Source organism: Nicrophorus vespilloides, unplaced genomic scaffold (assembly GCF_001412225.1).
Source record: "Nicrophorus vespilloides isolate i.1.1-1 unplaced genomic scaffold, Nicve_v1.0, whole genome shotgun sequence".
Classification (NCBI taxonomy): domain Eukaryota; kingdom Metazoa; phylum Arthropoda; class Insecta; order Coleoptera; family Silphidae; genus Nicrophorus; species Nicrophorus vespilloides.
In genome coordinates this window covers 998,122-1,013,926 of record NW_017100112.1, presented here as the reverse complement: position 1 = coordinate 1,013,926, position 15,805 = coordinate 998,122, and the positions used below count along the sequence as shown (strand labels likewise).

Below are 15,805 nucleotides of genomic sequence, written 5' to 3'. Positions count from 1 at the left end.
GATACAAATAACGCGTTCGTATAGCAACTACTTCACTGCTTATAAGGGGTTGATGCATAATTTTCAGGCGTGTTTTATAATAATAATAATAATCAAGTTTATTGACCAAGAGAATACAAAGAAAACAAACAATATTTATTATGAAATATTATATATTATTTATTATGAAAAATGAAACCATCTAACCACTTTCTATACCTTTCCGAGCTTTTTGAAACGACGAAGTCTTCGGCTAGCATTCGAATTCGTCCTCTTCCACAGATACCAAAAGTGCCAGATTATAGAAATCCGATGGTCGACCTCTTCCAGGTTTATCTTCTAAGCTAGTGTCGCCAGATACTTCCCATTCACTGCATCGACTTTCTCAGATTGTTCCTTCGCCAAAAAGTACGTTGAGATCGCGAAAAGATTACACTTCTTTCCATCCTTTTTAGAAGTGTTAAAGCATAATATGACGAATATGAATATTTTATAACCTGAAAATAAAATAATCTTTTTATTAAAAAAAGTAAACAGAACAGCAATTTTTATGAACAAAATATCTGCATACAAAAACGCCTGATAATTATGCACCAACCCAATACATAAAGCAACTTTCTTTTTAAATATAAGTACAGTGGTACCTCCACATACAAGTTTAATTCGTTCAGTAACATTGCTCGTACCTCAAAGCAAGCGGGGATCATGTTGGGGTCGTGTGCGATTCCTCGTATCTCAAATCTTGCTCTCATCTCAAAACAAAATATCGCTCGCTCGGCGGCTCGTATCTCAAAACACTCGTATATTAGGGCACTCGTATATCGAGATACCACTGTAATTCTAGTTATTCAATCAATAAAACTTATTAAATTGTTTTAACTAAGAATGAAATGTTTATACATGACTTCCAAGATCTTCATTATTTCATAGGTGGATTAAATCTACTTTTACTAGTTACTTTTAGAAGAAAAAAAGAACTATCATACGAATATTTTCTTTATTGTAATTAAAAGGAATAAAACTGTAGTGAGTTTTGACCTTTATATAATAAAGATCTACAATATATATTAAAAAAAATAAAATTAAAAATATAATTATGTTAAGTTAATTCATATAAAAATGGAATAATTTTGACAATTATAAGTTATAAGACTTAGTAGTTTCCAATATCAATGTTTCGTTTGTTTAAATGTTTCTTACGCTTAAAATAGTATTAAAACACCTTAGCACATATTACTTAAGACCCTAAATAAATATGAACATAAAAATAAACGAAAAATACTTGTAGAAACATGAAATGGAAGGGCAGTTTTTTGTATTACTTTTCTCTTTAAAATGGTACTTGAAACTTAAAAAAAACGTGTCTTAAAATAATCATGGAATAATTTAAAGTGTGAATTCTTCAAGACCATCAACGGCTTCTTTTTGTTCTGGTGTTTCGTACTTTGCTACGACCATAGTGTGGGAGTAACCCATGGACAAACAAATAACCTTTACGCCATTTAATTTGGAAACCTAAAAAGCAGAAGTGTTTAATTATAGTGTTGTTAAATTTCTTATAAATTCTCTATTACCTCTTTTGGAGTAGTGCTGGATTTCTGATATTCTCCAAAACCGAGTTCTCCGAATGTCGGAGAACAGCCCCAGGCTATGACTGACTCATCAGCTGAGATTATGATTGATGTATTACCAGTGGCTATTTGGTGAATGTCCCAACCAGCCAAATCTTGAATGGGTTTAGGGTACATGTTGGCTTCACCAGTTCTCTTGGTTTGACCAAACATGAAGAGCGCCCCAATATCAGTCAATGTTAAACTGTAAGTTGAACCACAGTTTACAGACCTTACTCCTCTTGATTGTGTATCGAAATATTTAATTAAACGTGGAACCTGAAACGTTCAGCATTAATTATCTCGAACAAATTAATAAATATATATATGAAATTATACCATCTCATCTTTTTGTTCCGCATGACCAAGACGACCGAATCCTCCGAAACCCCACGAGAATGCTCTCTTCTTGCTATCAATAGCAACAGTGTGGTTTTGTCCGCAACTAAAGTCGACAATTTCTGTCACGTCCACAGGAGCAACGTGGCCATCCTTGCTCTTCTCAATGTACAAAACGATTCGTTTTGGGCTGGTTTCGTGATTGAAGCACAAGCGTGTGCTAGTTTTGAAATACTTACCATCAGTATTGTGGCCAAGTTGTCCATACTCAGGCAAACCAAACGAATGGAGTCCACCTTTAATATCCAAAATAACGGAAAATTCGCCGCCACAGCCAATCTGTTCATTGAAGCACAAAATTAAATTCCTGATAAAAAGCATGTTAACATTATAGACTTACCTTAACAATAGGAGGACCTCTGTAATTAATTCTGGTTGGAGTCAGTATCTGCGATTGCAAATTACCAACTCCACATTGCCCAGACTTATTGTCTCCACATGCATAAACAGTGCCAGTGTCTGTGAGGAACAAACTGTGATTGCGACCACATGCAGCACTGATCACATTAAGTTCAGCAAGTTTGGGCACTTCAGTGGGTGCATCAGTGGTGTTTACATGATCCAAGCCCAGCTGACCATGTTGATTGCGACCAAAAGTGTATGTCTTGCCATTGGCATCAATTAAAATACTGTGCGCAGATGAGCTTCCGCTTACAGCAAATCTGATATCCAAATCTGTAAATCGATTTGGAACGTAAATGTTAGGGTGAACCCTTTTCGAAGTCTTTGTTTCCTTCCGTCCTGTAATGTCCCAATTAACTTGACCAAATATGAGCAATTTTCCAGATGGCTTTACTAATGTTTTCAATAGTTCTTCAGGCAATTTGGTTGGCTCATCAAGGATATCCCCATGACCAGCAATGAGGACCTCATCCTGTGGTTGCTGAGGATTATTCTCAAAGTCACTTTCGTCTGTTAAATCTGAATCAACATCAGACTCTTCCTTCTTTTTGCCTCTCTTATTGGCTGTTTTCTTCGCTGGCGGGCGCTTACGTTTAGTCGACATATTCTACACAAAAATTTACTACCATTAAATAAAACAAATATCTAACTGTAAATTAGAACATAGCAGATAAGGCTAAAATCTGACAGTTATACAAATAACGCGTTCGTACAGCAGTGAAGTTGCTTGTAATTATACATAAAGCAAATCTTTTTTTACACATAATTAATAAATAAAATCAATTAAAACATGCGACTATAATTGAAATATGTAAACAAACACCTATGCTTTCTTTTTGTTTATTTTATAGAACGAAGCACCGCAATTGATTTGTATTCTTTGTGTGCAGATTTTCACAATAACGTTAGAGTAATTTAAGATATTCTTACCTGTTATGAAAGTGCTTTTCGATTTGAGAATGTAGTTTAATATGGGAACTGTTTGCTGTTTGCTGTAGCACTGTGTTTGTTGTTGTAGATATTTTTTTCACCGTTACTTCTATGTCAGCGTCTTACCGGCAAACTGTGAGTCCCGCGCGCGCTCAAATCAAAATGGCTAATCATACAAAAACCAATCCATCCCAAACAAATTATTACATTTCAGATGGCTTTTTTTAATAACGGCAGTTTTCGGAACATCGAAATCCCTACACTTTGAAACCAGTGGCGTACTGAAGATAGTTACCTCATCTTTGTGGCATTAAATCGCCAAGACCAGGGGCGTAACAATATGGGGGTAACTATTTTATAAGGATTTTACACTTCCAGATTAAGGTTGAAGCATAGTTGTTTTACAAAAATTTAGGTAATAACTTTCATTGATTTTGATCAGTTTGGATTCAGTAATATTTTCATAATTATGGATATATATTATTAAACTCTCCAACAATTTTGACAACATTTAATACATTATCTAACGATTAATATAAGTGGAAAAGTATCTAAATGCAATATCTCAAAGTTACACAATAATAATGTTAAGTTTGTGTCATTAATCAATTATTACATGTAGATTCAACATAACGAGTTACAGTCATTGGGTTGGGATGTTTAATAAAAATTGTCCATAAATTTTATGACTTGCTTATTGTACTATATTTTTTATTATTAATATATATACAGACATATTATTATTAATATTTATAATATACCTTCAATCCATTGACAAAATAATTTGAGAATAATAATGCTATAAATTAGTAAAACGGGAATTCTTAAATACGGAACTTTTTACATGATTAAAATAACTGTAAATTAGCTAAAGTCATGATACAAATATACACAGAATTTTATGATGAGCTAAAATTATTTATAATATTTTTTATAAGAATAGATCTTGCAATAAAACTAATTGTTAAAGACGAACATGGAATTATCCTATTTATTGAATCTAACTAAATTTTTTTATGATACAATAATATTTAATAATAATTGGATGATGCATTTTCTGTGGTGGATTAAGGATATTTGAAGCCCCTAGGCAAATTATTTTTGGAAGACTCTAAAAATGATATAGACTATGATGTTTTAAATACTATAGAAAAATGTCTTGGTTCAGGGCTTTCCAAATGCCTCCAAAGTACATACCTCATTGTCTTAATGGATAATCCGCCAATTAGCATTTTCATCACATTCTATTGCTACAGCAGCGTCATCTGTTGTCAAGAAAACTAATGAATAGAAGGGTTCTGCAATCTTTCATACATATTTGGATAATTTCTGAAAGTTTCTTAACTTGTATTGTGTTGGTATTACGACAGCCGGCCACGTCTTGTCTCAAGTGACAGTTTGACAGGCGATGTGTTTGTAATTTGTGTGGCCAAATATAATTCCAACACAGTAAATAAATATTTGAGGCCACGATTTCAATACAAAATTAATAATCATGGTATGTAAATATGCATTTTTATTTTTTATATAAATATCCGCACAATTACGTACATACTTTACAAAAAAAAATGTGTCCAAAATATCAAGTTTAACACATCATCAATTTATATGTTCTATCAATTTCACAATAATCTGTTTAATTGTATAAGCTACATGTTGGTACACCCCTTAATTGTAACTTGTTGATTTTCAAGTACAATGATTTGATTATTTAATATTTCCTTGCTACTTATAATTATGATGTTAATATGTGTTATTTTTCATGAATTTTCAGCCTCTGCGTTTAGATATCAAACGTAAACTTACTGCTCGATCTGATCGTGTTAAATCAGTAGACCTGCATCCAACAGAACCATGGATGTTATGCTCCCTGTACAGTGGTAACATCAATGTGTGGAATCATGAAAATCAGCAGTTGGTCAAAACTTTTGAGGTCTGTGATTTGCCTGTGAGGGCAGCAAAATTTGTGCCTCGGAAAAACTGGATTGTTGCTGGTTCAGATGATATGCACATAAGAGTCTTCAATTATAACACCCTTGATAGAGTCCATGCATTTGAGGCACACTCTGATTATGTTAGGTGTATTGTAGTCCATCCCACCCAACCTTATATACTTACAAGCAGCGGTAATATTATTAGAATAATGTAAATAATTTCAAATAATCTATATTTTACATTTTTATAGATGATATGTTAATCAAATTATGGAATTGGGAGAAATCGTGGTCGTGTCAGCAAGTCTTTGAAGGACATACTCATTATGTCATGCAGATTGCCATTAATCCCAAAGATAATAACACTTTTGCCTCTGCATCTCTTGATCGTACTTTGAAAGTATGGCAACTTGGAGCGTCTACCGCCAATTTTACTCTGGAAGGTCACGAAAAGGGCGTAAATTGCGTAGATTACTATCACGGCGGTGATAAGCCATATATCATTTCTGGTGCTGATGATCGTTTGGTTAAAATTTGGGATTATCAAAATAAAACTTGTGTGCAAACGCTGGAGGGGCATGCACAGAATATCAGTGCCGTCTGTTTCCATCCTGAATTGCCTGTAGTTCTGACTGGTAGTGAAGATGGAACTGTGAGGGTTTGGCATGCAAATACAAATCGATTGGAAAGCAGTTTGAACTATGGTTTTGAAAGAGTTTGGGCCATTTGCTGCATGAAAGGATCAAACAATGTGGCGATTGGTTACGATGAAGGTAGCATATTAGTGAAAGCCGGTAGAGAAGAACCTGCAGTGAGTATGGATGCGTCAGGTGGAAAAATTATATGGGCAAAGCACTCCGAACTTCAGCAAGCGAACTTGAAGGCATTGCCTGAGGGTGCTGAAATCAGGGACGGAGAAAGATTACCCGTTGCTGTTAAAGATATGGGTGCTTGCGAAATTTACCCACAAAGTATTCAGCATAATCCAAATGGACGTTTTGTTGTTGTTTGTGGAGATGGCGAATACATTATTTATACTGCAATGGCTTTAAGAAACAAGTCGTTTGGTTCAGCTCAAGAATTCGTATGGGCTCAAGATTCCAGTGAGTACGCGATTAGGGAGGCCAGTACTACTGTGAGAATTTTTAAGAACTTCAAGGAGAAGAAGAGTTTCAGACCAGATTTCGGAGCGGAAGGTATATTTGGCGGTTGGCTGCTCGGTGTTAAATCCGTATCTGGTTTAACTTTCTACGACTGGGAATCATTAGATTTGATTAGGAGAATTGAAATCCAACCAAAAGCTATCTACTGGTCAGATAATGGCAAATTAGTATGTTTGGCAACCGAGGATAGTTATTTCATTTTGAGCTATGATCCAGAGCAAGTCGTTAAAGCTAGGGAGAATAACGAAGTGGCCGAAGATGGCGTAGAGGCCGGTTTTGAGGTATTGGGTGAAATTAATGAAGTTGTGCGTACGGGTTTGTGGGTTGGAGATTGTTTCATTTACACAAACGCTGTAAATAGGATTAATTATTACGTAGGCGGTGAATTGGTCACAGTTGCTCACCTCGACAGACCCTTGTATCTTCTGGGCTATGTACCCAAAGACGATAGACTTTATTTGGCCGAAAAAGAATTGGGTGTTGTAAGTTATCAACTCCTACTTTCCGTACTTGAGTATCAGACTGCAGTAATGCGAAGAGATTTCGCAACTGCCGATCGGGTTCTGCCATCGATACCAAAAGAACATAGAACAAGAGTTGCTCATTTCTTAGAGAAGCAAGGTTTCAAGCAACAAGCCTTAGCAGTTAGTACAGATCCAGAACACCGATTTGAATTGGCCTTAGCATTAGGTGATTTGAATATCGCAAAAACATTGGCCGTTGAAGCTAACAATCCTCAAAAGTGGAACCAATTAGGCGAGTTAGCCGCAAGCAATAATAATCTGCCATTGGCGAAAGAGTGTATGCAGAGAGCTCAGGATTTCGGAGGTCTGCTACTAGTCGCGACGAGTACCGGTGATGCTGACCTTGTCAAGAAGTTGGGTGAATCCACCTTAGCCGAAGGCAAACACAATATATCTTTCCTCTCCTACATGCTATTGGGAGACCTGAGGAAGTGCCTGGATATTTTAATTCAAACCGACAGACTACCAGAAGCTGCATTCTTTGCTAGATCTTACCTACCCGATCAAGTTTCTCACGTCGTCGGCTTGTGGAGGCAGCAATTGTCCGCAGTAAATCCTAAAGCTGGTCAAAGTTTAGCTGACCCAAAGGAATACGAAAATCTTTTCCCCGGTATGCAGGAAGCGATTGCAGCGCAACACTTGATTGAGGAAGAGTTCAAAACACTTCCACCTGCCGAAAAGGCAACTTCAATAAAATCCAATTGCGAGAGGAACCCAATTGAGGAGATGAAAGCGAAGAGTCAAGGTTACTCCGTGCCTTCTAGTTCTAGGTAAATATTATTAGCATTATTTAATTTCTTATTTGCATTTTATCGAGTTCTTATTTCAGCTTAGAGAATGAAATTGCCGCGGAACCTCTAATTGAAGTTGAATCCAAATACACTGAAGATGATGAATTGGATTTGGAACTCGAAGGAATGAATTTAGATGATAATATTGATACAACGGTAAGTTTATAGATTTGCAATGATTTATGCTTGTATTACATGAAAATATTTCAGGACATAAACCTTGACGACGATCTACTGAACGATTAATGTGTTGCCCAATTTATATGATATTTATATTAGTATTATAAGTGAAAGCAAGAAAAAGAAATCTTCATTCCTCAACATAACATTGCAGTTCTATATTTTTCAAAGGAAAATTGCAAATTGTAATAGTTTCTGTATTATATTTTAATTAAAATACTAAAAGTTTTATTTTTTGTTTCGTTGTTTTTATTTTTTCTTTTTGTAATTTTTGGCCAATAAAATTATATATATGTACGAATTTTAATTTCTATTTTCATCTGCAATAGTTTACGGGTTTCTTGCGTTGTTTTGATAGCGATTGTAGATATAACATGTATTTAGGGGACCGTGGAAATTGGACTGTAATTAATGTCGAGACGAACAAATATAAAGAAAGTTAAAAGGCGAGTTAATTATTTTATGGGGTAGTCTCTTGTTTTTTTTAACGTTTCTAAAGAATTATAAAGCACGGCTTTACGGTGCGAGCTGGATTCGGGGAAGATTTATATTGTGGGGCATTCGCGGTGTCACGCAATTTATTATTCCCCTGGCCGCAAGAATCAAATAAAATTGTCCAGCTGCAGTATTTTGAACGATTTTCTTTTGGCGAGAGTCGGACGAAAAAAATAAAATAGAAACGTTAAAACGTCTGGGGAAAATTGTTTGTCATTGCCACATTTCTTACAAGTGTTGAAGTGCCAAATACAATCCACAGAATCATTTTTTTTTTGCTGTTTTCGCTTCGCGAATACGAAAACGCGATATTTACTGCGTTCGAACTATTTTTTTTATTTGGTCTTAAATATATTGGAATGCAACGATTTTACGGCTCATTACTTCAATCATTTCATTCGTGTTGTTATTTCGTAGATGGCATGTATTTCCCTTTGATACCGTCTGACCATTGCGGTTATTTTGTTTTGTTTTCAACTAGAAGCGATGTTTGCGTGCCGGAACATGCGAATCACGCCGTGTGTGTATGGTCTTTGCGCCTCAAGTTTATATATGCACGCATAATATTCGAATATGTGGGAATGGAAGCTATTAAAAACTTGATTTACTGCTGATGCGGACGTTTTCCTAAACGTCTACAAATTGTCGAGGCGGCAAATGAGCCTCATTAATCAGCCAACTAATACACTTCCAAGTTAATTTGGGACCCTGAATAAATCCCAACAGTGACACTTTTATTTGTTTGCATTTCTGGGGTTAAACACTCTTTCCTGTGATGTATTTTTACATTCGGCGAAATCCACCCGCCGAACAAAAAAGTATTCACTCGGCGAAGAAGTTGAGCAAAAAAATATAAAATACGAAATGAAGATTTTTCAAATTTTTCGAGTCCCCGTTTTTTTTTTAATTAAGCGCGTCTCACCGTAATTGACGTTGATGATAAAATCTGAGTTATACCTTCCGATATATCAGATGCCAATATAAATCATGTTTACATAATTTGGAATCACAATAGACTTAAATAGATTATGTCATTTTTAACAGTCGGACGTGCGGGGAACACACCAGACGATTTTATAAATAGCGTTTACGACTTTGGGCCGAAATATTAAAGTAAGTTTATGATGATAATCTAGAACAGGGGTTTCCAACTTGGAATATAAGTATCCAGTACAAAGCATATTTTTACCAGTATTACCATAGAATTTATTACTTTGTTCAATATATTTACATCATAAAATATTACTACAATTTTTAAGAAACTTGAAATATATTTCCAAATGTTCAAGTATTGAAAACTAGAACAGTATTTTTTTTTTTACAAATTTGCTGTTTTTTTAAAAATTCATAATAATGAACTTCCAATAAAACTAATTTACTTTTACACATTGCTCATGTTTATTAAATGTATCAGATAAATTATAGATTACAAATTTAGCAATATATGAATGGTGTAAAACCATTAAAATTGATTCATAATTTTCAGTACAAATCTAGAACATTGTTCATTAATATTTTAGTCAATGCGTTTTGAGATAAATTTAACTGTTATTGGCAGATCCATAATATGTAGGATCTTGTAAGCTGCAATTAAACTTGCATTAAGAAAACGAAGTACATGTATCAAGAAACTGAGGGTGAGAGAAAATTCTTCGTTTAATGTATTTCCGTAGAGATTTATTGGACATGTTATGATTGTCGAGTTGTAAAGGAAGTGGTGGACATTTGGCAAGAGAAATGTCAATACCGGACGGTAAATCGTGATCTTGGGTGGTGTAAATCAGGGAAAATAAATCGAACGCGCACAAATGCCAAGGTATTTAGGTGTATAATAAATAGCGAGTTTTCATCGAAATTATTGTTTATTTACAAAACAACCGTTTTAGTTATGAAACCGTTTAACGATGATATAAGATTATGAGTGCGCGTGTTTTATTCAAAACAAACAGCGCACACTATTTAGTACCGAGTTGGTGTGTCTCCTCGCGTGTATAAAGTTTTAGTGGATATTTTGATAGGTGTCATTTAGAATCTTTATGTTTTGTAAACGATGCGAGTCGGTTTCAACAAACAATTATCAATATATTTCAAACATTTTATATTCCTCGCAGATTCAGCATCTCTCGCCGATTTTCAGTTTATTTATACAACCAGGCTCTTCTCTAACTGAAAGAAAGAAAAACAGAAACACTAATACAGCAGACGATTTATCGCCATCAAAACTTTAGTTTGTAATTACAACATTTATTAGTTTGGATGATTTACGATGTATTCTAAAAAACGAAACTACTTTAGCTGAGATTATTATATTTCTTGTAGGCGGAAGACTATTTTCAGTTGCTATTTTAAAAATTTCGAAAAGAAAAAACGCATAAAATTAAGTTCTTTCTGGAAGTGCCATTAGGGTTACTGAAAGAGTTCTATTAAGGTATCAATTAAACGCTAAGATGCCACCTGCTGAGTAAACTTTGTGGAAAGGGGTATCTCATGATCCATCCATTCACGTAGTTTCTGTTTGTTCTGGTTAAATTAAGAAAGCAATGAATTTGGGTTTTATTTCGAGAGGTGAGGATCTAAGTCCGATGCGCTCGGGGTGCATGAAGTCAATGCGTAATCCAACAAATAGCGGTCGGCTAATTTATGTTGAAGTCCTGTAATTCCGAGTTACAATAACGTTAAAGTTGTGCAGTGGTTAGCAATAATGTATGGTTGTAAAGCGCTGGTCGGCCACGGAGATGACGTTGATGACGATGACACCCCGATGTAAGTGCTGTGGCAGCTGTTGGCACTATGTCTTCGCAGCCCACGCTGTCATCCTCTAAGCTATTTTCACTCACGGCATTCCCGGCCTAATCCCTCGGGACCTACTTGTCTTCACTTTATTAGCTGTGCCCAGCACACTCAATCGTTTTCGAAGAAACACGCAGCACGGCTCCCTCTTTTACACACTCTCTCACACTCACCAAACACAAGGATTAAAAGCACGTTTATTTTTAAAACAACGCGGCACCCAACAAAACACTGATTGATATAAATGGACAGCATTAACATGATCTATACGGAATATTTAACACTGAGTTTTTGTTCAAAGCTCATGAATGGCTCGACGATAAATTCTAAACTATAATTTAAATCACACACGATGCTTCCTAATTACTCTAACTCTATTCATTCGAAACCACATTTCTCTTTTTGGTAGTCCTCAAGTTACACAAAAATAATACAACATTTGATATTTACAAATCCACAAGATTTCCCAAATCATTGAAATCATCATTTATTAACTATATAAAACATTTATTAGCGATATTAACTTGTAATTCTATAACTTATAAAAATTTTGAAAGAACTCGCAATTCAAAACTTCTAATTTCTCAACTCTATTAACAGAAAACTATACAAAACTTTTTAATACACCTCAAATTAAAATTTTCAGTAACAGAAATATATTTCTTAGTTAAATATGTAAAAAAATCAATTAAGGATAAATCATTTAAATTTGAGAAGTATTTAAACATTAGTACCTAGTTTAACTATAATTGCATTAAAATTGATAATTGGACATAAAGACATCAAAGGTTGATAGCTCCAGACAATATTTAGATTTTTTTTTAAAGTTTATTATATTATCTCACAATTTACATTTATTTCTTATATTTTGACCAATAAATTATTATGATTTATTTACTCTAATTTTGGTCAAATGGGAAATATTAAAAGTCAAAAATAAGGGAAAATAAGATTATATACAAATGTAATTAGGAGCGATAACTTTCTATATTTATAAATACTTTGTGAAAAACCTTACATTAATATATTTCTTGGCGTTTTGTAGAAAATTACGAGTTCCCAAAAACTCGGAATTATTCTGAAAGGTTACCACTCAATAGAAATTATGTTCAGAACACAAATAGATGCTATATTTTTTTTTGGACTATAGATACAATATCTTTTTTTAAAAGCGGTAAACATTTGCGTGTTTGATATTGCGAAAGATAGCAAAAAGTTGATTTTAAATTCTTGGTAATAAAAAAAAAGGAGCGACGTGTGTTGATGTTAATTGAAATGCATCGCCTTTAAATAATATACGTCTTCCATCTTGCGTGTTAAATGGTCTCCAAGAACATGAACAGATTTTCCAGTAATTTAAACATCGCGCAGGAACATCGCCGTTAATTCTTGAAATTCCTTATTATAATCTGCTAGCTTCTGTATATTTAAATGACATTTAAAGGAAGTAATTGCTTTTCTTCTTAAATGTTCTCTTCATCTTTTTTTCTTTGTCATGCGTAATCTTGCATATAAATTCTGTAAAAGCCGACTTTTCATTTTACGTAAATTTTATTCGAAATGACATAACGTTTGATGGAGAGAAAATACTGAATCATCGTTGATGAAATCTCGATTGTGGATCGTGTGCGGTATTAGATAATTCTGGACCTTTTTTCGATGCTGAAAATAGAGAGGAAATAGGTGTTGGACCTAAAGTTCTCAAGAGACATCCGAAAGCAGCTGATAGGCGTCGGCGCCTTTACAATTTTAAACTGACGTTATGTACGACTTCCACCCCACCGAACACTTGCGACGCCCTATCTGAAGCTCTCCCCAAATACACAGCTTGTTTGCAAACACGTCCGTATACAAGAAACTACACTCACACTGTCGGCCACGTGATAAATAAATATATCACATTAGCTACTTAATGACTCAAAGAACTACCGTGTGTTGTTTGTGTGTGAAGTGCCGATGCCAAAAATGATACAAAACCTCAGTAGACGTTCCCACTTTTCACACCACCAAACACTTAAGCGGATTCTCTAGATTCTTATTGATGACCAAACTTTTATACAAAGTTACAAACAACAAAAAAATAGTGACATGAACAGTATAAATATTTTGGAAATTGCGGTTTCGTTATTTTTAAATTTACATACCGTTTAAAATTAAGGTCAATAGCCTATAAGTATATAGTAGTAGAGATTGATTATATATAAATCTCGTTTAAAATAATAGTATTGTTTTTGGTAAACAGTCAGAAAGAGTTGCATCGATAACATTTTGATTGAATAAAAAGACCAATAAAGATTTGTAAATAAATCTAAAATATGAAATATTTTTTCAAATTCTTAAAATACTTCAATTTTCATTTCTGTTAATTCGTAATAGTTTTCAAAGTATAAATTGTAAATAAATCATCGAGTTTCGATTTAATTAAAAAAATAATATATAATGATTGCAGATAATACGATTGTTTCACAATTCGAATCCTGACCTATAATAATACTGATGAAATTTGTTTACGATAACGCAAACCATAATATTTTACAAAACTTTTCTATGTTTATAGTAAATACCAAATAAAGCATTCACAACAAATTTAAAACGCCTTTAAATCCTACGTCAACAGACGTAAATAAACAGCCACACACACGTACATACATACACAACACACTTATGCCAGTTTTCGATTTCACTTGAATTACGTAATATGATTTTTGTGCAGCGCTTGTGTTCTGAAACATACACGCCCTCAATACATTTTAGTTATTGTTAGATGGTTTTGCTCTTGATTGAAAATCGTCTCATTGTACTCATTTTTTTTCTCTTGTCTATATTATTAACCAAATTGACGAAAAATACTAAATCTTACAATCCAATACTTTTTTTTACAACGTGGAACATCTTTTTTCTTCAATTATTCATCCATAAAGTCTAAAGTTTACAATTGTGAATATTTTAAACACTTTAAAAAAAAGCATGTGTGTGGAGAGGACAGAGGGCAGAAAGACCTACGGTCAATAGCCCTATGCAGCAATTTTATTATATTTTTGTTATTGTTGCATTATATATTATTATTGATAGGACAAATCTCTTAAATTAATAAATTCGGTTTAATTAATATATAATTTCCCTCAATTTTCTTATACAGTGGAACCTCGCTTAACGAGTTTATTCCATTCCAAAATTTCTGGATTTTTACTCGTATAGTGAAACATATTAAAAAATACACATGATATGTATAAACAATTTTTAAAAATGATGTAGCAGGTGCATAATCCGGGATTTCTTACAATTAATTTTGCTTGTTATGCGAGGTGCTCGTTAAGCGAGGTTTCACATAATCAAATAATTGATAAGTGGAGGTTTGGAATTATTATTAAATGTAGTAACATGAGATTGAAATAATTCCAATTTATTCCAATAAGAAAATTTTAGGTAATAAAAGTAATTTTATAAACGCAAATTTTTAAATTTTCATATTACAGTGGAACTCTTGTATTTCCAGATCTCTACTCGTATAGTAATACAATTTTCCATATATAAACTAATGTAATATAATGCGTTCCATTTTGCGAGTCATTTTTTAACTTACAATTTATTTTGCTCGTTAAGCGAGGTTCTACTGTAATAGCGTTATAAATTATATAAAATGTTCTATGAATTTAATTTTTACTACAGTAGTTACGTGACATTAGTTTTTTTTTATTAAACTATCAAAAGTCAAGTAACATAGATTATTAATAAAAATAAAAACTTTACTACCTACCCTGAATCCATTGAAACAGCGTCCTGTAATAAGATATTATGTTTTTCAAGGTGGGTATAAATAATATATGAAAATTAAATTTGAATTATGATTGACTATTTATTTACATCATAACTATCATCAAGAGACAACACTACAAGATTATTGAGTGTATTGGTGCCAAAAAGGCTTGTATTAATTTTATTAATATCCCAAGAACATATGTACACTTCAATTTCGAATTTCATTACAACCTAAACACATATACATATATATTTAATATCAGGACATCTAATTTTATTTACATAATATTACATATTCATGAAAATACTATAGCTTAAATTAAAACTAAGTTATTTAAAAAATAGAAAAAAAACACATAAGTTCACTAAATAAAAGCTCACAGTTTTAAAACGGTATAAACATTTTGGACACTAAAACTAATTCTACTACACAAATTTATATATTTCAAATATTTATTTACAACAGTTCACTAAATTACACAATTTTTTTAAATTATTATTACTAAACATTATTAAATTCGTTTCATCGTGAATTTAGTACCAAAAAATTGAATTTAACGTGTGAAACCTGCAGTGTTTAATTATTTCCCTTACCATGTGCAGCTACGTAGAAATCTCAACGTCTAATTTACGTTCAGTGTGGTTAAGAGTATTAATAACTATTTTTATATCGATTACATCGTGAATCTTAATTCTATTTTCTTCTTGTTTTGTTCGTTTATAGATTGAAATGCATTTCTTACAATTGGTAATTAAGATTTTGCAAAAAAAAATGCAGTCCTGGAATTCTCGGTAATCAATTCAAGAAATATAATAAGGATTTTCTTGTTTGATCGATAAGGATTGAAA

General features: G+C 33.2%; 3 protein-coding genes across 4 annotated transcripts in view; 1 reads left to right on the top strand and 2 right to left on the bottom strand.

Moving 5' to 3' along the window:
* Positions 1-475, bottom strand: part of LOC108568584 (histone-lysine N-methyltransferase SETMAR-like) — a 1,656-nt gene extending 1,181 nt beyond the window's left edge. Inside the window, exon 1 of the transcript XR_001891299.1 lies at positions 199-475. The gene's annotated coding sequence lies outside the window, so the exon portion shown is untranslated. The remainder of the gene's footprint in view (positions 1-198) is intronic.
* A 623-nt stretch (positions 476-1,098) lies between these two features.
* LOC108568565 (protein RCC2 homolog) lies at positions 1,099-3,592 on the bottom strand. Of its 2 annotated transcripts, none has more exons than XM_017929738.1 (5): positions 3,321-3,592; positions 2,329-3,012; positions 1,929-2,267; positions 1,554-1,868; positions 1,099-1,494 (listed from the first exon to the last, which is right to left on the bottom strand). In XM_017929738.1, the coding sequence occupies exons 2-5, from the start codon at positions 2,992-2,994 to the stop codon at positions 1,366-1,368; spliced, it is 1,449 nt and encodes a 482-aa protein (XP_017785227.1). In that variant the 5' UTR covers positions 2,995-3,012; positions 3,321-3,592; the 3' UTR covers positions 1,099-1,365. The 2 variants fall into 2 exon arrangements, with proteins under 2 accessions (XP_017785227.1, XP_017785225.1); XM_017929736.1 differs by having other exon boundaries at positions 1,101-1,494; positions 2,329-2,997; positions 3,321-3,591.
* A 1,094-nt stretch (positions 3,593-4,686) lies between these two features.
* LOC108568628 (coatomer subunit beta') lies at positions 4,687-8,143 on the top strand. Its single transcript, XM_017929829.1, has 5 exons — positions 4,687-4,818; positions 5,095-5,446; positions 5,506-7,711; positions 7,771-7,888; positions 7,943-8,143. Exons 1-5 carry the CDS (start codon positions 4,816-4,818, stop codon positions 7,976-7,978), a joined length of 2,715 nt encoding a protein of 904 aa, XP_017785318.1. The 5' UTR covers positions 4,687-4,815; the 3' UTR covers positions 7,979-8,143.
* Positions 8,144-15,805: the final 7,662 nt, after the last annotated feature.